Below are 27,156 nucleotides of genomic sequence, written 5' to 3'. Positions count from 1 at the left end.
ACCAGCAGATGTTCAAAAATTCAAGAAAAAATGGTAAGGATTTTCTATGTAGTTTCTATGATTTTCTATGTATTTGTGTTTTTTCCTGATTTCTAGAAAGAAAGACGTAACGTTATCAATCTGCATGGTTTCTGTAACATTAGTATTTGGTTTTTTTATGCTTAAAATACTTCCAACTGGGATTCCCTCATAATTATTATTTGGATAGAAAACGCAAAATGAAAATACATAAGGGCATTTTGTAATTCTACCTCTACAACTGTAACAACTATTGTAGTTCAGCTGGCAGATTGGACACACTGGATTCATTTACCAAGAGCTCATGTGCAAGTTCTTTAAAACAAGCCACCTGCATGTGCCAAGATTGACCAGGCCTAGTCCTTTTGGACAAGTGTCCAGATGGCTTTCTTACGGTTTGTTGTCAAGCTCTGCACCAGCCTCTCGATGACCCCTTTATTTGAGTCAGGTGTGTTGCAACAGGGAAACACATAAAACCTACAGAGTGGTCTAGAGTTGGTGAACCTTGTGTAAGAGGTTGCGCAATTATGTCAGGTATTTTTGAAGAGAGAACAGAGAGCAGAATCTAAAAGGATTTCAGTTCTTCTTATATGGAAATAGTTGTTTGTTTGCTGTTATTTTTCAGATTTTATCATATGAAATACTTTATTCTTTATTTCAGACACATTGGTCCATATTAGCAATTAATAAGAAAAGAAAAAAAAACCAAAACACACACACATTCATGTACAGACACCTAGCCGAGGGCGCCGCCAGGAATTTTGGGCCCTATGGAAGACAATGGCATAGATCCCACCACATGATTGCAAATTTTAAATCATTGTTTTTGCTTCAATTGCTTCAAGCTAATAAAAAAAAAAAAAAGCTTTTTATGGGAATAATAAAGATCTAGGGCTGTTAACCCTTTATGGGGCAAGTGAAAATTTCTTGATCCTTTCATCCGTTCAGCATGAAACTTTTTTTTTTTGTATTTTGTTAATGTAAAGGGTTAAATCACAGTGCATACATATAACTTGGTTATTTTAATATAAATGGTTTATCAGTTTATATTACTACTAAAATTTGTTACAACCTTTGAAAAAAGTATTGATTATTTTTAATGAAGGTTTAATGATTTTCTAATATAGTTTGTAAATCTTTTTGGGCCCCTATCAAGTCGTGGGGTTCTTTGAATCTTCTTAACTTTTCTCCCCAAATGGCGCCTCTGCACTTAGCCTATATATACACACACATAATTTTAAAAACATCCGTAGAGACAGACATATAGACAAATAATTACATTTAAATTAAAATATTTTAAACTGATTGAACAAGCGAACTGACGTCATCGTCTGTAAAAAAAAACAAAAAAAAAACAAACAAACAAACAAACAAAAAAAATGGTTTCTGTCACTTTAAGAACGAACCTATTTGCGGAAGTCGGTCCGTCAGTGAAATCCTTCCGTGTACTTTAAATCCTCCCCTTGTCAGCTGATAGGCGATTCGCTTCATCTCGCTACTCGTTTAAACACTTTCATTTGGGTTTAGTTCGTTTTTTAAAAACACAATAAGGAGCTTGAAAAGCGGAAAAGTGCACTGGTATTGATTTGAAGAGACGTTATTTTTTTTTTTTTTTTTTTTTTTTTTTTTTTTTTTTTTACTGGTTTACGAAGAAGGAGCGGTGTCGTTAAATCACGATGGCTTCGGCGATAAGTGGTGAGTTCCCTGAACACATGAAGCTATGCTAAAATTTTAATGTTTTTTTTTTTGTCAATTTAGTAAAACCATTCCATTCTAATTGTTGCCGTTTATGTTACAATTTGTATGTTTTCACGTTTGGGCGTTAATACTATAATTAAGTCACTCAATTTAATTTAAAATAAAGTTAAAATGCCTCAAGCTGTAGATGCAAAAATATTGCGCAACATCTACACAGAACTCTGCGTTCATTTGACACTCTTTCAGTTACTTTCATCACAAAAGGTCTCTGTTTGGAGATTCAAAGTAAAATGAATAATAATAATAAAAAGCAACATTTAACATTCATGTGACATTTTTTTTGCTAATACATATGTAGATTAGCAGAATGAATAAGGTCACTTGACTCCAATAAAAACCATGTCATGTTTCATCACATTTTCTCCACAATCAACACAAGAACATACATTTTGTGGCTGGAAACTTTGTCTTCTTGGGAGGGACCACTCCCTTCAGGACAGAATAAAAAATAAAGACTGAGAAACAACTGGTTTTCACCAAACTGTGTGGACAAAATGCCCACCCCTCACAGCATTTACCAACCACAGGATCTTTTCACTGTGCTGCTGCCATGAAAGCCTGTACTGTCTTCTGTATTAACCACTTCATTTATCAACTATTTATTTATTGTTGTCAATCTGAACCACATGATATGATCAAAACTGTTATTTTTAGTTTATTGAGTTGTGTTTAACATACTGGAATTTTTTCCAGAGACAAGGGACTTGTGGAAGGTCCTTTCCCGAACCACCAGAAATATAAAGGATGTGCTGCAGTTTTATTTAACGCCCTGCAGCAGCAGCCTTGGACAGTATAGACTTTGTAAGAACAAAGCAAAATGTTGAACAACATAGGTAAAACATAGGACAGATGTAAAACACATAAGCTTCCACTAAAGGAAACAAAGCAGACTGAGCAGGTTAGTTATCTTTCTGACTGCTTCACAAGGGTTCAGACGTACAGCATAAATCTAAGCATGTGCAGCTTCAGTTGCCAGCTGAAAGTGTTTTTCTGGTTTAATTACGTCCAGAAGGGCCTGGTACAGAAATTCCTGTCTGGTGTTTTCGGCCAGAATTTGACTGAAGGTTTCGGTTGTCAAACACAGACCCCCGGTCTAACCTCCAGAGGGTCCAGTTCGGTCTGTGGGATGAATTTGATAAATGTGGGGGGGAGGGTAGGGGTGCATGAGTTTGTGTATGTGTGTGTTTTTATGTGGGGGTTGGAATGTGTGTATGGGAAGTATGGTGGTGCTTAAGTATGGCGAAGAAAGGGGTGTTTGTATGGATGCATGTGGGGGGGTAAGGGTGTGTGTATAGGGGAGTGTGAGGGTGTATTAGTTTGGGGTCGGGTAGGAGTGTATATATGGGGGAGTGTGGTGGAGCATGAGTGTGTGGAGGAGTGAGTTGGTGCATGGGTGTCGGAGTGTGTGGACATGTGGGGGATGGATGTGTGTGTGTGTGGGAGGGAGTGCTTGTGTGGTTGTGGTGGTGGGTGTATATCGGCGGGTGGAGGGGAAGTGGTTAGGAGGGGTTGGGATGGGTGAGGGCGTCGCAGAGGGATGTCTCAGGGGAGATGCAGTGGAGGGAGGAGAGGGGCAGGGATCTGAGTTTGGGGATATGTTTGAGTGACGGGGTGTGGTTAGGTGGGTGTAGGGGTATGGGTGGGATGTGGACATCTGGGGGATGATTTTGGAGGGTGGGGTTGTATGGGTTGGGATGTGGATGTGTGTGTTGGTGTGTGAGTGCATGTCATGGCAATGGTGGGAATATATGGATGTGCTGGTGTGTGGGCGAGGAGGGACTGCGGCATGTCCTTGGGTAGTGGCGTCCCTGCGGGCGTCAGGGGCGTGGGCCTTTGGTCTGGGGTCTCCGTCTGCCTCCCCTTCCCTGCCTTCCCGCCCCCTTTGCATGTGGTTGGTTGGTGCCTTCTAGGGCCGGTGGCGGCTCCCTGGTTTAGGCTGCTGGGGGCTCTGGTTGTTAGGGCGGCTGCCCCCAGTTTGTCCTGGTCCTTCCGGGCCCCGGAGATGGGGGGCGTGTCTAGTGCCGCTGGCGGCTCACCTTCTGGAGGAAGAATCCACTCTTCTCCGGACAAATATCCCCGGTCCCTTCTACTTCCCCGCTCTCCATCACACACAGGTAGGGCGTTGGGAGGTGGGCACGTTGTGCTGGGTGGTGAGAAAGGCCATCAAGGTGGTCTTGATCACTGCACCCAGTATCTGCTCACCTCTCAGTTTTAATCACATTTAGTCACCACAACACAAAACACTGACAACTCATGGTCAAGTTTTGGGCGGCGGGACATGGAGTGTACGGCGGGTGGGGCTGCTTAGGCCAGAGGTGTCCAGCTCCGGTCCTCGAGGGCCAGAATCCTGCAGGTTTTCTATGTATCCCTGCTCAGACACACCTGATTCAAATTAACTAGTAGTAGAGCTTAATCAGTTGTGCACGTCATTGGCTGTTTGATCCATTTAGTGGAAGCCAGATGTGTTGGAACAGGAATACATGGGAAACCTGCAGGACAGCGGCCCTCGAGGACCGACTTTGGACACCCCTGGCTTAGGCGGTCCCCACCCCCCACCCCCATTTTAATTGCAATTAACAGACACTTCACAATCATTCATTGGCAGGGAGGGAGGCAGGGGCATCGGGGTCCTATCATGCCCCCATTTCCGGGGCCTTGCCAGAGGGGTACGGGGAGGGGGGAAGGGGTTGCTTTCCGATAGTCCTGGACCCCCGGCTGGCTTGGCTGGGAGAGGGCAATGCTGGCCCTGAGGGGGTGCTGGTCGGCTGCATCTGCGGAGAATGGGGGGGCACTGGGGGTGGTGGACGGTGGTCATGAGGGCCTTTGTCGGGGCCTGCCTGCCGGGGGGGGCGTGTGGGGCAGGGTGTTGTGGGTGTGGGAGGGGTGGGGGGCGGAGGGGCGGGGGAGTGCGAGATGGGGTGTCTGTGGGCAGCGGGGTGGATGGTGTGTGTGTGTGTGTGTGTGTGTGTGTGTGTGTGTGCGCGGGTGTGAGTGAGTGAGTGTGTGTCTGTTATAGTGTGTCAGAGTGAGAGTTTGTGAGTGTGTGTGTGTGTGTGCGCGCGGGTGTGCGTGGGTGTGAGTGAGTGAGTGTGTGAGTGAGTGTGTGTCTGTTATAGTGTGTCAGAGTGAGAGTTTGTGTGTGTGTGTGTGAGAGTGAGTGAGTGGGATGGGTGAAAGGGCCTTGGTGCCCGGGGGGCGCGGCTTGGCTGCCATTCGGTGGTGGTCTGGGTGTCCTGGCTCTCCATTGGCGCTCTGCTGCGGCCCCCCCTCTGCCACCTCCTGGGTGGATGCATGGCTGGCTCCGGAGTGGGGCGGTTGGCATCTGTTCTTGGGGACGGCCGCCAGCTGCTCGAGCCTCGGGGTTCTCCGGGCCTTCCTCTTGCCTTTGTGTGGGCGGGGCCACATTGGCATGATCACTCTTCTCTGAACACGTTCCACTCTGTATGTTCTGCATGTGACACAGTCACTGAGTCGCCAGCAGGTTCATTTACTAACAACGGCTGGTTTTCTTCCTGTGTGTCTAATTTAGCTTGTGAGCTCTGGGTTTTCCTGATAGTTGATGGCTTCGTCCTCCCGCAGGGGGAACATGACTCCAGTATGTATAGGTGTGTGGATGTGTGTATATATAAGTGGGTGTGTATGTGTGCTTTTATACACGCAAATGTATATAGGTTGTTCTCTTTTTTTAATCTTTTTTGTTTTTTTCCTTTCTCTCCTTTCTCTCTCTCTTTTTCTCTCTACAAGGTGTTTTCTGTTTTCTCTTCTTTTCGATTATCTTTCTGTCCCTCTTCTGTCGTCTCCGGTCTGGTCCAGCAGTACAAACTTTGTAATACAAACAATTATGCAAAATAAATAGAAAAATAAAATTAAAATCCAGAATATCAAGGGGAGCATTATATCTATGATGCTTCCCTTGGCAAAGTAAATTTGCCCAGCAGAATAGAGCATCCAGAAAATCCATTTTGCTTGCTTAAATGCTGGACAAGACAAAAAAAAAACAAAAAAAACAAAAAAAACCCCGAATTTGATAAATGTGAATGACATAAGATATATTAATTATGTTTAAATAAATAAATAAATGTTACTGTAACTCGTAATTTATCCACATGAGGTTTTGTTTGTTATGGAGGCCCAGTCCCAGCTCTTTGACTTGGTCCAACCGCTTCGTTTAGCAGATGTAAAGCCTCCCTTTTCTCTTGGGGATGAATGGGTGCTGGTGTTCCAGTTCTCAGTTTGGGGGTTTGGTGGTCATTTTAATGGCTAGAAGCCCCCCTGCCCTTCATCTTGCACAGAAACACAATCTTTTACATTCTCCTCGCAGCACTGTCATAAGAAGGCATTTAAATACCTTGGTGAGTTTATTGTCGTGTTTGTACATTCAGATGCACTGAAATTAGTTCAGTTCACACTCATGAAGACAGATGCAGATGACAGAATCCTGAAGTTATTAGCTTTTATTTTGACATTAATGGTCAGGGGAAGGACCCCCGCCTTTCGCCCAAAGACTGCTGGGATAGGCTCCAGCTTCCCCGCGACCCTTCGATGGATTAAGCGGTTAGGATGATGAATGAATGGTCAGGGGAAGGGTTGGGTTGTGTTTGCGTGTGTGGGTAACATGCATGTGTGTTTTTAGTTTTATTTCATTAAGCACTTTCATATGCTTTTGTATGAAAAGTGCTCTACAAATAAAGTTAGATTTGATTTGATTTGATCATCACTGCAAAAACTGAAATCTAAGTAAGACTAAAAATCTTAAATTGAGTGCATATATGCTTATTATTTTAAAGGCACGATAATTCTTAGTTTTTATGCCAGAGAATTCCTTTTGTTTTCAGAGTATTTTTACTTGTTTTGGGAAGTCTTGACAAGCCAAATTGTCTTGTTCTGTTGGCAGATAATTTATCTTATTTTAAGCAACATTTACCTCATTTTTGTTTTTTTTCCCTTGTTTTTTAAGGCTGAGTTTTTGCAGTGATGAAACAGAGAAATTCAGCTTTTCTTCACATTAAGACAATTAACCTGACTTTTAAAGATGATTTGCACTGATCAGGTAACAACAATGCAAGAAGCCTTCTGCCCTTCAGGAGTAATTGTGCGTAGACTCGTGTGGCAAATGACAAAAATCTAGTGAAATGTTTTGCACTAAATGTAGTTTTAATCTGTGGATTTAACTTTTCTCAAAAGTTATATCAAAGAAAGTAAAGATAAAACTTCATTTATGACTGTTTTACAAAGGTGATTTCAGCCTTCTTTTGCTTCTGGCTCGGTGGATCTTGGTCCCTTTTATGAAGGTTTCGTTTGTCCGTGGACATGCTGTCGGACAAGAGGCTTTATAATTTGTGATTACCTGTTTATTCTCTGCTGTATTTGGTGTCCATAGAAATGCTTTTAATGAGTTTTGACCTGAGAAGACTACAGCTCAGACCTGTGAAAACCGATGTTTAATAAAGCTGATCTACTTCTAATGGCTCATGTTTTTAATATTTCAGGTTCCTGGAGTTCTTGATAAGCTGACTTGATGCAAATGTTTTGTGAAATGCTGGTTAACCTCATCCCCAGCTGGTGGTAGCTTCATCAAAGTATTCCTGCCCCGGCTTCTTTTCCCTTTTAATATGAGTTTGCTGTGTTTTTTCCACTTTTTAGTTCCTTCAGAATAAAAAGCCATTCCATGAAAAACACTACACAAGAAGTGTTGGAGATGATTTTAAAGACAATGGGACAGATTTGTGTTTCTCTTATTCATCAGATGTCAAAATGTTCTGAAAAACACCTCGGCCTCTTGTTACTAAAACCTCCGTAACTTTGTTGCATCTCAGTTCAGCACCATGAAACTTTGCACAGATAATCTCCACATGCTGGATGGTTTTCTGAAGGTTATTACTAAAAACAGTAACATTTCAAAGCGTTTATATATTATAGTATGTAAAAAATATTTAAGCACAGAGTTGTCATCTGTGGTGATGCTTTTATCTCTAATGAAACCTCACTAAGATTGTTTAGATAGAGTTCAATAATCAGCAATAAATTATTTTTTAGTGTGTAATTTTCAAGGAAAAACCCGTAAAAGACCCCTAGGCCTTAAGAGGCTAAGATGTGTGTTGCCTTTCACTCAGAATGATGGCTTGTCTGATTTATTTCATGTTTATTTTTCAATTTTCCCTACAGCAATATTACAGTTAATGTAAAAGGAAATCTGTCTGTTTAAAAAATATCTTAAAAGCTGGACTGCTTGCAGCATTGACAAGGGATGGTAAATGATTCTATTCTTAAAACGCAGGGTGGCAGAAATGTGAGACAGATGCCTCTGAGCTGATGCTGTCCCGCTGTCCTCTTGCAGCTCGGCCTGTTTTCCATGATGGACTCTGAGAAGGAGGTCCTGATGAAGGAGTACATCAAGATGATGACTGATATGATCGTGCTGTGTGCCACTTTGGCACTGTCCCTCTTCTTCTGGCTCATCTCCCTCACCATGAGCACCATCTCAGGTAATTCAATTCAATTCAACTTTATTTATATAGCGTCAAATCACGGCAATGCCATCTCAAGACGCTTTACAGACAGAGGGGAAAACATAATGAAGGCCAATTCATAACAGCCTATAAAAGGAAACCAACAGATTGAGTTGAGTCCAACTCAATCTCCCATCCTGAGCAAGCACACTGGCAACAGTGGGAAGGAAAAAACTCCCTTTTAACAGGAAGGAAACCTCCGGCAGAACCCGGCTCAGGACAGGCAGCCATCTGCCTCTGCTGTGTGGGGGGAAGAGGACAGAAAGACAACAGACAACAGGAACTGCTACTCCCGGCCAGGGAGACCTGCTGAGACAGGAGACATACATGTTAATGATGCAACACTGTTATGGGGGGGGGGGGGGTAAAAGGAAGAGATAAAGAGAAAAAGAAAGAAGCTCAGTGTATCAGGAAATGTCCCTCAGCAGTCTAAACCTATAGCAGCATAGCTAAGGGATGCTAACCATCCCTAGCTATAGGACTTATCAAAAAGATAAGTCTTCAGCCTAGTCTTAAAGGTGGGGAGGATGTCTGCTTCCCTAACACTAACTGGGAGCTTATTCCATAAGAGAGGGGCCTGATAACCAAAGGCTCTGCCTCCTGCTCGGCTCTTTGAGACTCTAGGAACCACAAGTAAGCCTGCAGTCTGCGAACGAAGTACTCTACTTGGTATTTAAGGAACAATGAGGTCTTTGATATATAGTGGTGCCTGGTTGTGGAGGGCTTTATATGTAAAGAGAAGGATTTTAAATTCTATTCTAGATTCAACAGGCAGCCAATGAAGAGAGGCTAAAACTGGAGAAATATGATCTCTCCTGCTGGTTCTGGTCAGGACTCTGGCCGCATAATTCTGGATCAGCTGAAGGGTTTTCAGGGCATATTTAGGACAGCCCAGTAATAGAGAGTTACAGTAATCTAGTCTTGAAGTAACAAAAGCGTGAACCAGTTTTTCTGCATCACTCCGAGACAGAATGTCCCTAATTTTGGCTATATTACGTAAATGAAAGAAGGCTGTTTTAGTAACCTGCTTAATATGTGGGCCAAAGGACAGGTCAGGGTCAAATATTACTCCAAGGTTTCTCACTGTAGCACTGGAAGCTAAAGTAATGCCATCCAGGTTCATTACAAAACCGGAAAATTTAGCTCTGAGTTTTTCAGATCCAACGAGAATGACTTCAGTCTTATCTGAGTTTAAGAGGAGGAGTCTTTATGTCTAAGAGACAATTTTGTAGCCTATTGGGCTGATTTGTTTCATCTGGTTTAAAGGATAAGTATAGTTGAGTATCATCTGCATAACAATGAAAGTTTATTCCATGCTGTCTAATAATTTTGCCTAAAGGGAGCATATATAGCGTGAAGAGTATTGGTCCAAGTACAGAACCTTGAGGAACTCCATGACTTACTGTAGTTTGGGAGGAGGACTTGTCATTTACATGAACGAACTGAAGTCTATCAGATAAATATGATTTAAACCAGCTTAACGCTGTACCTGTAATTCCAATCACCTGTTCTAGTCTTTGTAACAGAATGTTATGATCGACTGTATCAAATGCAGCACTAAGATCAAGCAAGATAAGTACGGACACAAGTCCTTTGTCTGAGGCCATAAGAAGGTCATTAGTAACTTTCACCAATGCTGTCTCAGTACTATGATGAGCTCTACATCCTGACTGAAACTCCTCGCATAAATTATTTCTGCTCAGGTGGGCATGTAGCTGAGCTGAAACTATTTTCTCCAGAATTTTGGACATAAAGGGGAGGTTAGATATAGGTCTATAATTTGCTATCACCTCTGGATCCAGAGATTGCTTTTTAAGTAAAGGCTTGATTACAGCAGTTTTAAATGATTGTGGTAAGCAGCCTGCAGGGCTTCGTGTCACATGTCCCAAAAACGTCAGTGTTGCAGTTGGTCAGTCTTCGTTTCAGCTCTTCTGCGGATGTATGGCTGTCCGCATCAAATGCTTTTTACACGAACCCATTAAATCATGTGCCCTTCTTTAAATAGTCCTACTGTCTTCACGCTGATTTGTGGTCATTTTTACTTGGAACTTTTCACAGAATGTAGAAACATCCTCAACAGTGTTTCGTCACGGTTTAGTATTCCAGTGTGGTCGTGCTTCATCACAAAGCTGCACTCTGTCAACTTCCCGACACGGTCAGAACTACGCTTAACATTTTACAGTCGATTGCACAAAAGCACATTGATTATGTTAAAAGTTACGAGAAAAAATGTTCATAAGAGTTAAACTTTGGCGATATCTGAGTCATACCACAGATATTTGTCAGATTGAGGAGGTGTGCTTTAAATGTTGTTGAATTCTGAGAGCCGAACTTCAGGCCCAGGTTCAGGTTCAGGTTGCTTTCACACCAGGATAGTCTGCTTGACGCTCTGGGAGCGGCTTTGCAATGCATTGGCTTTTTCCTCTTGGTATGACAGACTAGTCATGGCTGTTATTGTCTGTTCAAACAGAAAAACTCAACAAATAGAGGAGCAATGAATGAAAGAAAGCATTATGGAAATTTAAAAAGAAAATAAACGCGCCTGAGGCCTGAGTCATTCCACTCTGGTGGCCTGCTCTGGGAACATTAGGATCAGGGCACCTGGCTTGTTTCCTGGTCTCAGTTATGCTGATTTGTAGTGAAATAAACTTCATCTTTAATTCTAATTTAATCATTTATTGTCTATAATTGAGATGATGGTGATTGGGATGTTGCGCAAGATGTCGCAGCAATAAAAGTAACCATTTTTAGGGTTCATCCAGATGCGGGTACGGACGATTCTGCTTTGATGCAGCAACCAAATATAATCGATTATAAGAATGTTATGCACTTTCGACGCAACTTGCATTCATGTGGCGTGATCCAGCCTGCTGCAACTGCTCACCAGATAAATAGGTTTCCCAAGAAAGATCTGAGGCTAAATGTGCTGTGAAACCTTGAATTAGCAAGTGTGAAACCAATCAAATATACATAAAATCCATCAGCATTTCTTACTGGAAATAAATTCATTGTCTCAGTGAAGTCTCATAACGCTGCACATCAAAATGTTAGCTCAAGGCTAACATCAGTGTAAAATACCATTGATAGGCTAGCAGGTTGCATGTGCGAATGAGCTAAAGGTGCTAATATCAACAAATGCTAACTTTGATAATATTGTAATAATATAGACTTAAATACTTGCTGGAAAACCAGAAAAGCAGTATGAGAGCACAGACCTCTGCCAAGTAGCTTATTACAGGGATTTCCAGTTGATGTTCTCATCCTACATTCATTTGATGTGGATCCACAATGAGAATCCAGATGCACTGATAATAAATCTGCAGTGTCTGTGGTGTTTGTTGCATGCTTATGTCTTAATTTGTTGTATTGCAGTGATGAAAATGCCAAAGATCCCATATTTCTACCTGTTCTGGATCCAGAATGTTGCCGGAATCCAGATCTATATTTGATGTTTCATAAGACCTGCTAGGCACTTGTCCTGGATTTTCTGACCATTTATTGTAGGGTTGTTTCTCTCTCTCTCTCTCTCTCTCTCTCTCTCTCTCTCTCTCTCTCTCTCTCTCATTTTTTTTGTTACAATGTTTCTTTTTTTTCTCCTTTTTTTTTTCTTTTTTTTTTCTTTCTTGGATTTATTTATCTTTTTTTTGTCTTCTTGAGCAATATAGCAACAGAATGATGATCTGGCTACTGTGTGGTTGTTTCCTAGCTGAAATCATGTAAAATGACGAGGAAAAAAAAGTTTAGTATATTTTGTTGTTTTTGGTCTACAAAAATCAGCAATATTGAAGATTCATGAGAACTGCAATTGAAATCTAATCTGCACCCAAAAAAATCGGAATGAAATCAAATTGGGACAAAAGCATATCGTCAGAGCCCTGATGGTTTATATGCTTTATTTATCAACACACCTGGTTTGGTGCCTGTCGTGGCAATAATCCCAGGACTCGTTGGTGGACACCAGCAGTGAGGGATGCCGTCAAGCTGAAGAAGGAGTCCTCTCGGGCCTTCTTGGCCTGTGGGACTCCGGAGGTAGCTAATGGGTACCGACAGGCTAAGCGGCATGCGGCTTCGGCTGTCGCCAAGGCAAAAACTCGGGCATGGGAGGAGTTCGGCGAGGCCATGGAGAAAGACTTCTGGACAGCTTAGAGGCGATTCTGGTCCACCATCCGGCAGTTCAGGAGGGGGAAGCAGTGCTCCATCAACACTGCGTACAGTGGAGGTGGGGAGCTGCTGACCTCAACTCGGGACGTTGTGGGTCGGTGGAAGGAATACTTTGAATCCTACCAACACGTCTTCCGATGAGGAAGCAGAGCTGGGGGACTCAGGGGTGGACTCTCCTATCTCTGGGGCTGAAGTTGCTGAGGTGGTCAAAAAACCTCTTGGCGGCAAGGCCCCGGGGGTGGATGAGATCCGCCCGGAGTTCCTTAAGGCTCTGGATGCTGTGGGGCTGTCCTGGCTGACACGCCTCTGCAGCATCGCGTGGACATTGGGGGCAGTGCCGCTGGATTGGCAGACTGGGGTGGTGGTCCCCCTTTTTAAGAAGGGTGACCGGAGGGTGTGTTCCAATTATAGGGGAATCACACTCCTCAGCCTCTGGTAAAGTCTATTCAGGGGTCCTGGAGAGGAGGGTCCGCCGGATAGTCGAATCTCTGATTGAGGAGGAGCAGTGCGGTTTTTGTCCTGGTCGCGGAACAGTGGACCAGCTCTATACCCTCTTTGGGGTCCTGGAGGGGGCATGGGACTTTGCCCATCCAGTCTACATGTGCTTTGTGGCCCTGGAGAAGGCATACGACCGTGTCCCCCGGGGGCTCCTGTGGGGGGTACTCCGGGAGTATGGGGTACTGGACCCCCTTGTACGAGCTGTCCGGTCCCTGTATGACAGGTGTCAGAGCTTGGTCCGCATTGCCGGTAGTAAGTCGGATTCGTTTCCGGTGAGGGTTGGACTCCGCCAAGGCTGCCCTTTATCACCAATTCTGTTCATAACTTATATGGACAGAATTTCTAGGCGCAGCTGCGGTGTTGAGGGGATCTGGCTTGGTGGGCTCAGGATTGGGTCCCTGCTTTTTGCAGATGATGTGGTCCTGTTGGCTTCATCTGGTTGTGATCTCCAGCACTCACTTGAGCGATTCGCTGCCGAGTGTGAAGCGGCTGGGATGGGAATCAGCACCTCCAGATCTGAGACCATATTCCTCAGCCGGAATAGGGTGGATTGTCCTCTCCGGGTCGGGAGTGAGGTCCTGCCTCAAGTGGAGGAGTTTAAATATGTCGGAGTCTTGTTCACAGTGTCCCAAAAAACGATTAAAAAGGTGCACAATTCCTGAACAGAAAACAATGAATAAGCATGCTGTAGAAGAAAACACAATGATTATTACAGAGTCTGTCAGAAAGCACTAGCTGTGTAACCGGTTGCTATGGTAATCCGAGCACATTCTATTCTTTGTGTGGGAGGGGCTTAAACATCAAGGCAAAGGTGTCTTAATGACATCACATGACATCATAGGATATTATAAGAGCCGGAACTGACAGTTTGCCTTTCATTCCGTTCTTATCTCCGGATCTGAGTTCACGTTGAGTTTATTGCAAACACATCGAGAGCATTTCAGCAATAGAATTATTTTCACATTGTGATACAAACATCCAGTTCATAGCGAAATTTGACCAGCACTGAAAGAACAACCAGAAAAATGAGTCAAATCGAAACCTCTTCAGGTAAACTTTGGAGTGACATCGTAGAAGAAGAAATCATGGATGATTTCTGTGAAGGGATTGTTATCTACCCTTACCAAAGCAACAACGAGGAGAGGAGCGACGTTTCCTCCATCGAGCTGCAAACTGCAACTCCTGAGCCAAAAAGCACCTCGCTTACAAGCTGGGAGTCCCAGGATTTTGCGAGCTTAGATGCACTTCTTGACGGCGATGTCTCTGACGGACCGTGGGAAGAAGTTACATCGAGGAAAAAACGTCGCAGAAATAAGAAGAGACTAGAATCCACTTTGGCAAACAAAATTCCTGAAGTAATTCAAGAACTTATGGAAGGAAGAGAAACGTGTTGTGACAACTTGTTTGTTTCAGAAAACTCTGTGTTACAAAGTGGAGAATCAGAACCTGAAAGTCTCTCTGAACTGGACCATGAAACAACATCGATCCCAGAGCCAACTGAGGTCTCTGAAACGCCAGTTAAAGGAACATCGAAGAAACAACGGCGTGAAACCAGCAAAATGAGTCAAGTTGAAACCTGTTCAGGTAAACTTGGAAGCAACATCATCGAAGAAATCATGGATGATTTCTGTGAAGGGATTGTTATCGACCCTTCCCAAAGCAGCAACGAGGAGAGGAGCGACGTTTCCTCCATCGAGCTGCAAACCGCAACTCCTGAGCCAGAAAGCACCTCGCTTGCAAGCTGGCAATCCCAGGACTTTGCGAGAATAGTCGCACTTCTTGACGGTGATGTCTTTGACGGCAATGTCTCTGACGGGCCGTGGGAAGAAGTTACATCGAAGAAAAAACGTCGTAGAAATAAGAAGAGACTAGAATCCACTTTGGCAAACAACATTCCTGAAGTCATCCAAGAACTTAAGGAAGGAAGAGAAACGTGTTGTGACAACTTGTTTGTTTCAGACAAGTCTTTGTTGCAAAGTGGAGAATCCAAACCTGAAAGTCTCTCTGGACTGGACCATGAAACAACATCGATCCCAGAGCCAACTGAGGTCTCTGAAACGCCAGTTAAAGGAACAACAAAGAAACAACGGCGCAGAAATAAGAAGCGCCTAGAATCCTCTTCAGAAAACAAGACATCTGAAGTAATCCAAGAACTTAAGGACACGCTTTCAAACATTTCATCACCTATGGAGACAGAACCAGAAAGTCTGACTGAATTAATGGACAAAAATGAAAGAGAATCGATTCCAGAACCAAAGGACGTCTCAGAGACGCCAGTTAAAGAAACATCAAAGAAACGACGGCGCAAAAATAAGAAGCGGCCACAATCCAACGTGGAAAACGACGACCCTAAAGGTTGTCAAGAAATTTTGGACGCTGTGGAACTTCTTTTTGATGAACTTGGTTCAGAAAGTGGTTTTTCATCACTTGGAGAGTCCGTACCCGAACGGCTTTCTGAATTAGTGCGCGAAAATGAAACTCTATCAGTCCAAGAACGAAACTTGTCTGAAATGACAGTAGCAGAAATTACATCAAAGAGACGACGGCAGAAAAATACGAAGAAACCAGAATCAACTGTGACAAACTACGACCCTAAATTCATTCAGGAGATTTTACAAAGAGTGGATCTCTTCTTTGAGCAACTTGGTTCAGGAGAGTCTGTACCAGAAAGTTTTTCTGAATTAGTGGACGGAAATGAAATAGAATCACTTCCAGAACCAAAGGAGGTTTCAGAAACGCCAGTTAAAGAAACCTCAAAGAGACGACGGCGCAGAAATAAGAAGCGCCCAGAATCCATTTCAGAGAACAAGACACCTGAAGTAATCCCAGAGCTTGTAAAAGTTAAGGACACGTTTTCTGATAACGTGTTCATTTCAGAAAACATTTCCTCATTTGGAGAGATACAGCCAGAAAGTCCAGCTGAAAAGAATGAAAGAGAATCGGTTCCAGAACCGAAGGAGGTCTCAGAAACGCCAGCTCAAGAAACATCAAAGAAACGACGGCGCAGAAATAAGAAGAGACCCCAGTCCAGCGTGGAAAACAACGTCCAGGAGCTAATAGAAGGCAGCGACGACCTTCTGGAGAACTTGTTCATTTCAGAGAACAGCCTTTTACAAAGTAGAGAGTCAGAACCTGAGAGACTCTCTGAGTCAGTGGACGACAGTGAAATAGAATTGGTCTCAGAACCAAAGGAAGTTTCTGAAACACCCGAATCCACTTTGCTAAACATGGCTGAGGGAATCCGAGAGATTGCCCAAGGTAAGCACAGCTTTTCTGACAACTTGCTTGTTTCAGAGAATCATTTATCACAAGGTGGAGATACAGAATCAGAATGTTTCACTGAGTTGGAACACGACAAAGAACTAAAATGGGTTCCAGAACCGAAGGAGGTCTCAGAAACGCCAGCTCAAGAAACATCAAAGAAACGACGGCGCAGAAATAAGAAGAGACCCAAGTCCAGCGTGGAAAACAACGTCCAGGAGCTCATAGAAGGCAGCAATGACCTTCTGGAGAACTTGTTTGTTTCAGAGAACAGCTCTTCACAAAGTGAAGAGTCAGAACCTGAGAGACTCTCTGAGTTCGTTTCTGAAACTGCAGTAAAAGAAGCTGCTATGAAGAAACAGCCAAGTGAAAATGAGGCAGATATAAAACTAGATCTACCTAAAGTCAACCAACTTGAGGTAATTCTGGAACTTCCTGTCCTGCAGGAAAGCGTTCCCTCAGAAAACTGGTCTTTTACAGAAAACTTGGGTCAACTGATTGTTGAGCCAGAACCAGATGCTCTCTTTAAAGTGTCTGGAGAGGACCAGATCGGAATGGTCTCAGAAACATTAGAGATCTCTGAATCACTAGAAGACCAAGTTTCACACAGCCAACCTGAACCTGACCAGGAACCAGAATATCTCCCACCAAAGATTTATTTTGCTGAAGATTTTTATGAAGAAAGAAGGAAATCCAGACCAGAGAAGCCTTCAGCATGGAGGCGTTTCAAGAAATCCATAACGCCAGCCCATCTACGGCAGTACAAAAGTAAGACGGACACCCAAAAGTCCAGAATCATCTCAGAGACCCTGTCTCCTGCCAAAGATCTTCCAGATAACTGTTTAGAAGAGGTCTCTGAAGAAACAGAGACTCCTGAAAAGAACATTTATTTTGCAGAAGATTTCTATGAAGAAAGAAGGAAACCCAGACCAGAGAAGCCTTCAGCATGGAGGCGTTTCAAGAAATCCATAACGCCAGCACATCTACGGCAGTACAAAAGTAAGATGGACACCAAACAAACCAGCACCATCTGAGATACCCCGTTTCCTGCCGAAGAGGTCTGAAGATACAAAGACTCCTGAAAAGAAAATATATTTAGCAGATTTCTATGAAGAAAGAAGAAAAATGCAGACCAGAGGATTCATCCAACACGCTTTCATATGATATATAACTGATAACTTGCAAAAAATGTCCACATTTACAATATTTTACACTCAAAACGTTGTCTTCAGCTTCATACATCAGATAGTTCTGGTTTGAAAAAGTTTCAACACATACAAATCGTTAAATACGTGTACACAAATCGCCTAGTACACACAGACGACCTGCATTCACACACAGGATCAGTTTACAAGTCATGAAGGGGTTTTGAGACGCCTTCAACAAGTCCAGGAGCTTCATACCTTCATTCGTACACGGTGCGTTTAGGTGCTGGTGGAAAGCTGGGTCATCTGGGTTTTCATCAGATTCTCTTTACAGATTCATCAGATTACTTTACTGTTTCAAAGTAAGAAAGACACAGGCTGAATAGTTCGTCCTTCATGACAGGCAGGTATGAAGACAGACTAGAGAGAGAAAGACAAACGAGAGAGACGGAGATTCTGATTGGAAGAAGGAGAGATCTTCTCGTCTTTCATGCTTTTTCTCTGTTCTGCTTGTTTTTCTTTCCTGCTTTTTCTGTAGTTCTTTCTTGCTTGCATGAAGGGTGAACTATTCAGCCTGTGTCTTTCTTGCTTTAAAACAATCTGAGAAGAGAATCCCATGGAAACCCAGATGACCCAGCTTTCCAGCAGCACTTTAACGCACCGTGTAGGTCTGAAGATGTGAGGCTCCTGGACTCATTGAAGACTTCTCAAAACCGCTTGATGGCGTGTGAACTGATGGTGTGCGTGAAGGCAGTTTCTCAGTGCGTACTCGCCGCTTTGTATTCGTGTATTTTAAGATTTGTATGTGTAGAAACTTGTTTCAAACATGAAACTGTTTGATTCATGAGGTGAAGATAAATTTATGTGTGAAATATTCATGTGCATTTTTGTAATTTATTCAGATGAAAGTGTTAATAATTTCTAGATATTTGTGTTTGCATTTGAACACACATTTGCAAATACGCAAAAAAATGACAGAAAAATATAAATAAAATCTTATTAAATATGATATACTTGTGTAAAGCTGCTGAATTTATATCACATGTGATTTCCAGAGCATGTTCTTCCAAATGTTTATAGTTGAATCATTTATGTCATCATTTTGGGATCATTTAAACAACATATTTAACATCTGGATTGTGTTTGTATTTAATAAAATGATTCTTTAGATTGAGAGAACTTTAGTTCTACCTCCCAAAAACATCAGTAATTCTGCAGATATCCAGAAAGTTCAGTATAAACAATATAAATATGATTTATTACAGTGAAACTTCAACACACCTAATTAGAAATATTAACCTAATCTTTTAAAAGAAGAATAAAGTTTATAAATGAATTAGGGGTTTTTACCAGGGCTGTGATAATTAAACCAATAATGTAGAGATACATCTGGTAAATTAGCACCTTCATTTTGTAACAACAGAAGTTACAATATGCTGTATTAAAATGGGATTTTGGCTGAAGTGGAGATGTAGATCCTTCACACAGCGAATCCTCCTGAACACACAACACGTCCAGCCTGGAAGCAGATGGTCTCCAGCAGCAGAAGACCACAGCGGGTTCCCTCCTGTCAGTAAGAACAGGAAACTGAGGCTACAATTCACACAGACTCACCAGAACTGGACAATAGAAGATGGAGAAACGTTGCTGGTCTGATGAGTCTCCAGTTCAGCTCCACATTCACATGGTAGGATCAGAATCTGCTGGAAACATCATGACAACATGGATCCATCCTGCCGTCAGGATCAAGGCTTCAGGCTGCTGCTGATGTCATGGTGTGGGAGGATTTCCTTGTCCCACTTTGGACCCCTTAGTACCAACATGACCTGGTTTAACCCCCACATCCTACCTGAGTGTTGCTGCTGACCATGTCCATCTATTAATGAGCACAGTGTAGCATCTTCTGATGGAAACTTCCAGCAGGATGATGCACCATGTCACAAAGCTCACATCATCTCCACCATGACGATAAAACCATTTTATATCTGATGAAATGTATGCTGTGTGTGTGTGTGTGTGTGTGTGTGTAGTGGAACTATGTTGAGAACAATTCCTCCCCATAAAAATACTGTGTATGGATTAAAAATCCAAATTTTGTGGCGTGTGTTTGCAGGAAATCTGCAGCCCGTGTCGCCATGGCGATGGCTGTTCTCCATATTAATTCCCTTCATGCTGACAGTGCGAGCGCTGAGGAGACGCAGCCTGGACCGATCGGGGGCCCTCGGAGGTGAGCGCCTCTGCTCGTATTTTACCAGCTGCTGTGTAATAAACTCTAATGCATCTCTTAAGTTGTGTTTTTTAGTTTTTAGTTCATTTTGATTTTGGTTCATCAGCTTTTTTCAAAAGTTCTTCTTAAGTAACTAATAATCTGAGGTGCAGATCACATTGATGTGATCAGATACAGAGAGTTTTAATTTAACATCCAGGGTTTTGACAGAGTGGCGCCTCTTCTCTTCTAAACTATCTTTGGCTTCAAGCAGACGTGCAGATTGTTTTTACATTTTATGCACCTTTTTGTTTCTGCCTTAAACGGGTGGATACCATGTGAAACTGATTGTTTTGTCCTTAAACACTGTAGTTAGACATGCTGAAAAAAACACACTGGTCAGATACCAGAAGGTTTGTTGAGGGCGGTTTGCTGCAGAAGTTTATATATTGTAATAAAAATCAGCGATCTGGGAGTAATCTGATTACTGCCGTAATCTGATCTGACTTACACTTCTGAAATACAGTGTTGGAAAGATCGTTGTCTACATTTTCCAGTCCATTATTGGCTTCATTTCTGACCCGCATGGTGACATCACTTCCTGCTATTTTCAAAGCATTTAGTGATTATTGAACATGGCGGCGTCCACGGTCTTAGTGTTAGCTGCGAATGTGAGAAGCAATAAGCTGATAAATAGTTTACAGGTGAATGTAATCCATAATTACATTATAAGATTGTGCCAAATACAATAATACAATAAAAAATTGGTATTATCTCTGCTCAAAAAGCTGGTTTTAGGAATCACAGCTGTTAGCACAAAAACATTTATCCTCCTTATTTCCAAAGTTTCTGACAGTTTTTTAGCCTTAAAATCAGAATTTTTATCAACAGGTGTCCAGACACAAAGTTATTACGAGTGTTATTTAATTGACATTGTAAAAAAGTTATATCTTCCTGGGTTTTATGGGTTTATTGTCACGGTAGGAGTGGAGATGAGGACCAAAATGTAGGAGATGGGAAGCCAGGATGCAGGAAGGAGACGTCATTTTAATTCCATGAACAAACATGAGGGCAGAACTAACAATGACATAATGAACCAGCAACTGACAACACAAACCAAGGGGTATAAATACACAGAAGAAGAAACTAGACACAGGTGAAACAAATCAGAAAATCTAACCAGGTGAACTGATGAACAGGAACCCAGACATGAGAGAACTAAACAAGAAAAACTACAAACAAAACCAAACAGGACACCAGAACTAAGGAGAAACACAAAATATCACATCATGACATTTCTATTAGATTTATAGTTTTTAGAGAGAAGTGTTAACAGCACCAGCAGTGCAAACAATAGCCTGAAACCAAGACAGAAACTCCAGCAGTAACTCCTCTCAGATCAGGGTTTGTTTTTCCACGTGGTTGTTTCAGACATGAGAAGCTCATCATGGCGTCATTTCAGGGTAAATAACTTGTTGCAGTTGAAATATGCAGTGATTATCCAACAGGAAGCTCGTACCTACGTCCTCACTAGGGTGGGATTATATAGAATATATAATCTGATGCTTCTTCACACTCCTTTTGAACAATTTGTCAGATGTTTTATTTGTGTTTATTTTTAGATTTGTCATCATGTTCAGATAAAACCTAAAATCTTAGTTCAGTCCAACGACGACGACTTTTTGTGGCCATGCAGCCGTCAGCCTTTGCTTGTGGTGTAGCTGTCTTGCTGCTGAATTCCAGAAGCCTCAGCATCACTCTAAAGAAATTTCTTCTTCAGTCGCTACGTTTCCATGACAGCATCATCCACAGCCACTCGCTGTGTTTGCATCACCCCGAGAGTTGTGCAAAACCTACATATTGCAATAAAACACTGGTAATGGAAACACTTTTACATGTCCATGGCCATGAAAGTAGGGGCCCATGTAACCAATTTATTTCAGGTAAAGATGGTCCCGTATGGACAGATGGAGGAGGAGACCAAACCTTCCATCTCTGGTTGCAAATAACAGTGAATGCAGTGTTGCAAAGAATTTAAATTAGGGAGGAAAGCTGTGGAAAATCCTCCCCAGCAAGTGGAAAACCCTGAAAGGACGATAAATAGCTACGTGGCAAATGCTGCAGTTCTTGTAAAATCTCATCTGCACGACGAGATTTAAGGAGAACTGCGGCTCATTTACTGAACAGGGTTCAATGGAACCACAGTTTCCCCCACCGTCCTCTTCGTTGTGACGCTTTGATACGAAGCTCGTCTTCCTGAACGTCTGCAGCAGGGTTTGGACTTCACTGATTTGCAGTTCGGATCACCTACTTTACTGTCTTCCATTGCCAGCTTTCTCTCAAGCAGCTGGAATTCAGAGACATTTTCTCTGAAATCTAAATCTCGCTGCTGGATTTGAATCAATTTGAAGCTCTTTGATTTGGTTTCCCAAATCAAAACCACTTATCAGAAACTTTCATCTTTGACCTTTTAGGTCTGCTTTCCGCGCGGACAGAATGCGGCTCTGTGGTGAAAACCACTGAAACGAATCAGTTCAGTTTCCATGGAGAGAAACATTTTTTACTAGCGGCGCTGCTGACCATTTATAAAAAGTCTCAAGGTTGTCAGCGCTGGTTCTACGCAGTCATAAAAAACAGAGCATTGCAGGTATTTCACTGAAACCTTTATGGCTAATTTAAGAAAAAAACAGGATGCAAAATGAAAATACTTTTTATTTGTTTGTTTCATGTAGTTGAACTTTTTTCTTCATTATAGAAACAAACTGTATCTTTATGGCTGCATCGTTTTGTAGCCATAAATACCTACAAGAAGGTGAAATTAGGATGAATCCGCTGCAGAAAATAGTCCTTTTTCTGGTTGTTTTCCCAGCTCTCCTGGTGGGATTTGTCCTGACGATGGCCAACTACAGCTTCTTCTCTGCTCTGCTGACCTTCTTCATCACCTCCTCCAAGCTGACTCGCTGGGGAGGAGCGCAGAAGAAGAAGATAGATGTCGACTACAAAGAGGGTGAGGCGGTGCTTCGGACAGATGCAAAAACTTTAAGTTCCAAAAGATTTTTCAGTGAAAAACAAAATGGATCTGTGTTAGGGGGTCAGAGGAACTGGATTCAGGTCTTCTGTAACGGAGGAGTTCCTACAGAACTGGCGCTGCTGTACATGATCGAGGTAAACACACGCAGCCTGCAAACCAAGCAGCATGAAGCGCTACATGCAGGTAACTCAGTGGTGTGTGGCTCTCAGGTGGGTCCGGGCGAGATCCCCATCGACTTCGGCAAACAGTACTCTGCTTCCTGGATGTGCCTGTCTCTACTGGGCGCGCTCGCGTGCAGCGCTGGCGACACGTGGGCGTCGGAGGTGGGGCCAGTCCTCAGCGAGACGCAGCCGAGACTCATCACCACCTGGAAGGAAGTCCCGGCAGGTGAGATGCAGACACATCTGTCCTGGCGATGATACATTTATTTCCTGTTCAGAGCGGCGTTCGTTTTCCACCAAGATCTTCCATCAAGTATGACGAAGGAGGCCTCTGACCGCAGCATGAAGCCAGGAGATCATGTGTTTCTGATAAGACGTTAGTGATGTGGACGTGAGTTACGACACATCGCTGCTTTCTAGATCTTCAGAACAAACTTTGTCTTTAAAAGGCTCCAAGTTTCCAGGTTTCATCTGATCTTCTGTCTCAGGGAGGATGACAATAATGTTGTTGATGAACAAATGATACCGGCTTTGAAACTGTATTTTGTATTTTTATTGTTGTTTGGTCAAATTTACATCACAAGCAAAATTTAAACAACATAAAATAACATAAGTTTCAATATTCTCATTTGACCAGGTGTAGGCAGAAGCCAAGGTTTATTATTTATACCTACCATTCTCTCCAAATTTAAAGTACCAAAGGCGTTGGAGGTTCCTTTACAATATGGAATTTAATATAAAAAAGAACAACAAAAATATTTTTCAACACAATTTCTATCATGATCAAAACATTCCACTCATAAATATTTTTACATCACTATCTTAAAAATGTTTTTAAACTGTAATATGGAAGTCGCTTTTTTTTAGATCATCACAACAGCTGTTCCACAAAATAACCCCTTTATTAGATAAACAATGTTCCCTAATCGTAGTCCTAACTATTGGCCTTTCAAACATAAATGTTCCCCTCAAGTTATATTTTGTTTCCCCTTTCTGTAAATTTTACCTGGAGCAATTTTGGAATTTGATTATTTTTTACTAGATACATAAATTTAGCAGTATACAAATCAGCCAAGTCATAAAACTTCAGAACTTTGGATTGAATAAACAACTGATTACTAGGTGTATTATAAGGTGCAATATCAATCAGTCTAATAGCCTTTTTTTTTTGTAATGTAAAAATTGGCTTAGTTCTAGTTTTGTATGTATTTCCCCTTCCATCACTTCCTGGAGCAGAGTGACTGCTGCTGCTTCACTGGTTTACTGGTCACTTCACTGGTTTGACAGCTTTGAGTGGCGTCGTCTCATGGTGGAGCCCAGACTAAAGAATTAAACAAGATGTTTGTACCATGATGAGTTACAAACTTCTCCTAAAGCTACAGTAGGTAATGTTGCTCAGAGACATTATGTTTTACTCTGGGTGAAGTGGTTCCTCGTCCTGATAGTAGTCTGTACGTTTTGTAATCATGAATAATAAGAAATATAGTGAGACCCCTCCGTTTACTGTAAATCTGTAAAAACTCTGACCGATCCAAACGTTCCGACCCAAATAGAGTTCTTCATTTCTTATATTTCGTAGCTTCTTCTCCCAGCTCCCCTCCTCCCCCTCCAGCAGCGCATACCTGATAGCCACACCCTGCATATAAACAGCGTGTTAGAATGAAAATACAAAGTAGTGAAGAAGAAACTCGGAAGGCAAACATGGCTGAGAAAATGCAGGAAGGATTTCCCGACCTGGCTCGGTTTATTTGCCTCCTCCTGCTAAACAGCCGAAAAAGAGAAAATGTTTGGTGGAAATAGCTGCGAATAAAAAGGACTTGGATCACGCAAGGAGCAAAACCAGAGGGGGAGGAGCCAAGACATGTGGAGGAGCCAAGACAGGGCGCTACTTTCACATCTTGCTAGCTGCCCAACATCACCTACCCCGGCTTTAAAACCAGATAAAGTCGTCTATATAAATGTTTATATTTTTTGTTGCATTTATTCTTTGGTTTAAGCAGTTTTTTTTTTAATAACAAATATCTCACATGTGAACATAAACTTAGTTGTTCTCTCTCATAGTGTCTCCTAGCAACAAGAACAGTTTTCATGGAAAATGAAATCTGCTGTGGTCTTTTCTTTAGTTTTTGCTGACCTGGGATCGTGTTAAGATTTCGTATGGAGGTTTCTATGGTTGCCGTTGGACACCAGATGTGGCTGCTTTCACCTGGGAAACACCGTCTTGACTCATCCATGAGTTCAGAGTGTAGAACATCGAACCCCGAAGCTTTGACTGGATGCATGTTGCCCACAAAAAGCTGAGTCAGGGACCTTGATTTCACTTTCAAAAACGTTTGTACAGCTGTTTAGGACACACCAAAGACCAAAACTATGAATCAAACTAGAAACTAATGTTTCCATGATGGCCAGCGTTATGAACCAAATCTGAAGTTCCCATGAAGTACGTTTTATGATGAAGTATTCATACTACTGGGTTCCTGCAGGATCATAAAAAGTCTTAAACACCTTTTTAGGTACCTTAAAATATCTCTTAAACTTAACACAGTAGGTAGGTCTGGAATGATCCAGCTTTATTACAAACTAATACGATGTGTTGAAATGTGTCGGAGAAAATCCGAACTACAACATGATGACAGTGAACTAATCTCCTCCTGTCCAGGATTTCCACCTGACGGCATGTCATAGCTGCTCTCTGTGCCGCTCTGAGTTCAGCACTGCGTACACGCACACCCGTAGAGGTGGAGATGGAAAGTGTTGCTCCGACGTTACCGCGAGAACTTTGTGCCCATCACCAGAATGATCAACGTGTTATCTGAGATGTGAACAGAGTCTGTAAAAAGTAGAACTATTGCCGTTTAGTCATCTGAAGAAAAGTTCATAACTAAATTTTAATTTGAATTTTGGTGAGTCCAGATATGATATGATGATCATATCATTTCCACTGATTCAGGTCACATACACACAGCGCGATGTATCAGCATGTGATGACACCTGTGGTGCAACTCACAGTTAAGAGTACAAGCGGAAGAACTTACAGGAGGAGGTCCCAAGCCCGGGTAGATGCAGGGGGTTGCGTCAGGAAGGGCATCCGGCGTAAAACATTTGCCAATTCATCCGTGTGATGATTTGCTGTGGCGACCTCTTCAGCAGGACAAGCCGAAAGGGCAACAACTGAGAGACTGCAGTGGATCACAGCTACTGATACCAAAGGGAATTGAACCCAAACTCCTACATAGTGTCAGTCATTTGTATGATATGGTTTGGAGCACAGATTCCACTTTAGTTTATCTTTTAAACACTAATTGTGCCAGTTGACCTGCAGAGATCAGTCATGAAGAGAAACATGTGGTTTCAGCTTTTCTCTGCAGGGTTCCTTCATCCTGATCTGTTTCCCTGCAGGAACGAATGGAGGTGTCACTCCTGTTGGACTGGTCGCCAGCTTCCTGGGTGGGGCTGCGGTGGGCCTGGCTTACTTTATGACACAGCTTCTAATGGTCAGCAACCTTCACCTGGCGGACCCCCAGTGGCCGGTTATCTTGTACGGGGGTGTCGCCGGACTGCTGGGGTCCATCCTGGACTCCTTCCTGGGAGCTCACATGCAGTACTCAGGTAAGAACCAGAGTCAGATTGCTGATGGTCACAGCAGTGACTGCAAACTAACCGTCTCTTCTGCATTTCCAGGCTTCGACTCCAGCATTGGGAAGGTGGTGAGTTATGAGTCCGCCACCACCAGGAGGATCTGCGGGAAGCCCATCCTGGACAACAATGCAGTCAACCTGTTTTCCTCTGTCCTCATTGCTCTCTTTCTGCCCGGGATGGCCTGGGGAATGTGGCCACAGTAGATGGAAACAACTGAGACTTGACACTGACTGGTCACACCAACATGGCAGGGTGACTCTGTGCTACGGAACCTGCTTCATAGGTTGTCATCATGAGAAAAACGTGTGGAACAAACCTTCAAATAAAACATTTAACACTTGTAGCACTTTGCATCAAATGTCATGAAATGTCTGTAGGAGAAGCAGCAGCAGCAGAATTACACACTGTAGTAATTTATGTTTTTGAAGGAGGTCCAGTGGTTTAATAAACTTTACTGCTACACCTGTGTATTTGGTCCAGTGCATGAGATAAAATGTGTCATATGAGATGTTTTGCATCTAAGTTGTGACAGCTTAACACTTTAGCAGATAGTTGCAAAGGCAACTTTCTAATGCAGAAAGTAGTTTGCTGGTCAGTAAATCTCAACCATAAAATCATGAACTTGGACAATTTCTTTCTCAGGTTTACAGCAGATATTGTGTTATACCAGCAGGTTGCCAGTGCATGTAGTGGATGATAGAGCCCCCTCTGCTGGAACAACAGGCAAATTACCTCTAATATGCAACCTATGGAAATTAGGAAGCTTCTT

The 27,156-nt window shown here is 42.6% G+C and overlaps 1 protein-coding gene across 1 annotated transcript; it reads left to right on the top strand.

Annotated features, from left to right (window-relative positions):
• Positions 1–1,633: 1,633 nt before the first annotated feature.
• On the top strand, positions 1,634–26,838 carry LOC306773142 (transmembrane protein 19-like). The gene is made up of 8 exons (XM_079262882.1): positions 1,634–1,713; positions 8,114–8,261; positions 19,464–19,577; positions 22,426–22,563; positions 22,645–22,721; positions 22,797–22,974; positions 26,148–26,357; positions 26,430–26,838. Exons 2-8 carry the CDS (start codon positions 8,129–8,131, stop codon positions 26,588–26,590), a joined length of 1,011 nt encoding a protein of 336 aa, XP_079119008.1. The 5' UTR covers positions 1,634–1,713; positions 8,114–8,128; the 3' UTR covers positions 26,591–26,838.
• Positions 26,839–27,156: the final 318 nt, after the last annotated feature.

Source organism: Telmatherina bonti (assembly GCF_933228915.1).
Source record: "Telmatherina bonti genome assembly, chromosome: 23".
Taxonomy (NCBI): domain Eukaryota; kingdom Metazoa; phylum Chordata; class Actinopteri; order Atheriniformes; family Telmatherinidae; genus Telmatherina; species Telmatherina bonti.
This window is presented reverse-complemented; position numbering and strand designations above follow the sequence as displayed.

Excerpts from the sequence above, each read along its gene's own strand:
- LOC306773142 (XM_079262882.1), top strand. The coding sequence starts at position 8,129 with ATGATGGACTCTGAGAAGGAGGTCCTGATGAAGGAGTACATCAAGATG. Across the intron at positions 22,564-22,644 it reads AGATGTCGACTACAAAGAGG|GGGGTCAGAGGAACTGGATT; the intron begins GTGAGGCGGTGC and ends GATCTGTGTTAG. Across the intron at positions 22,722-22,796 it reads CGCTGCTGTACATGATCGAG|GTGGGTCCGGGCGAGATCCC; the intron begins GTAAACACACGC and ends TGTGGCTCTCAG.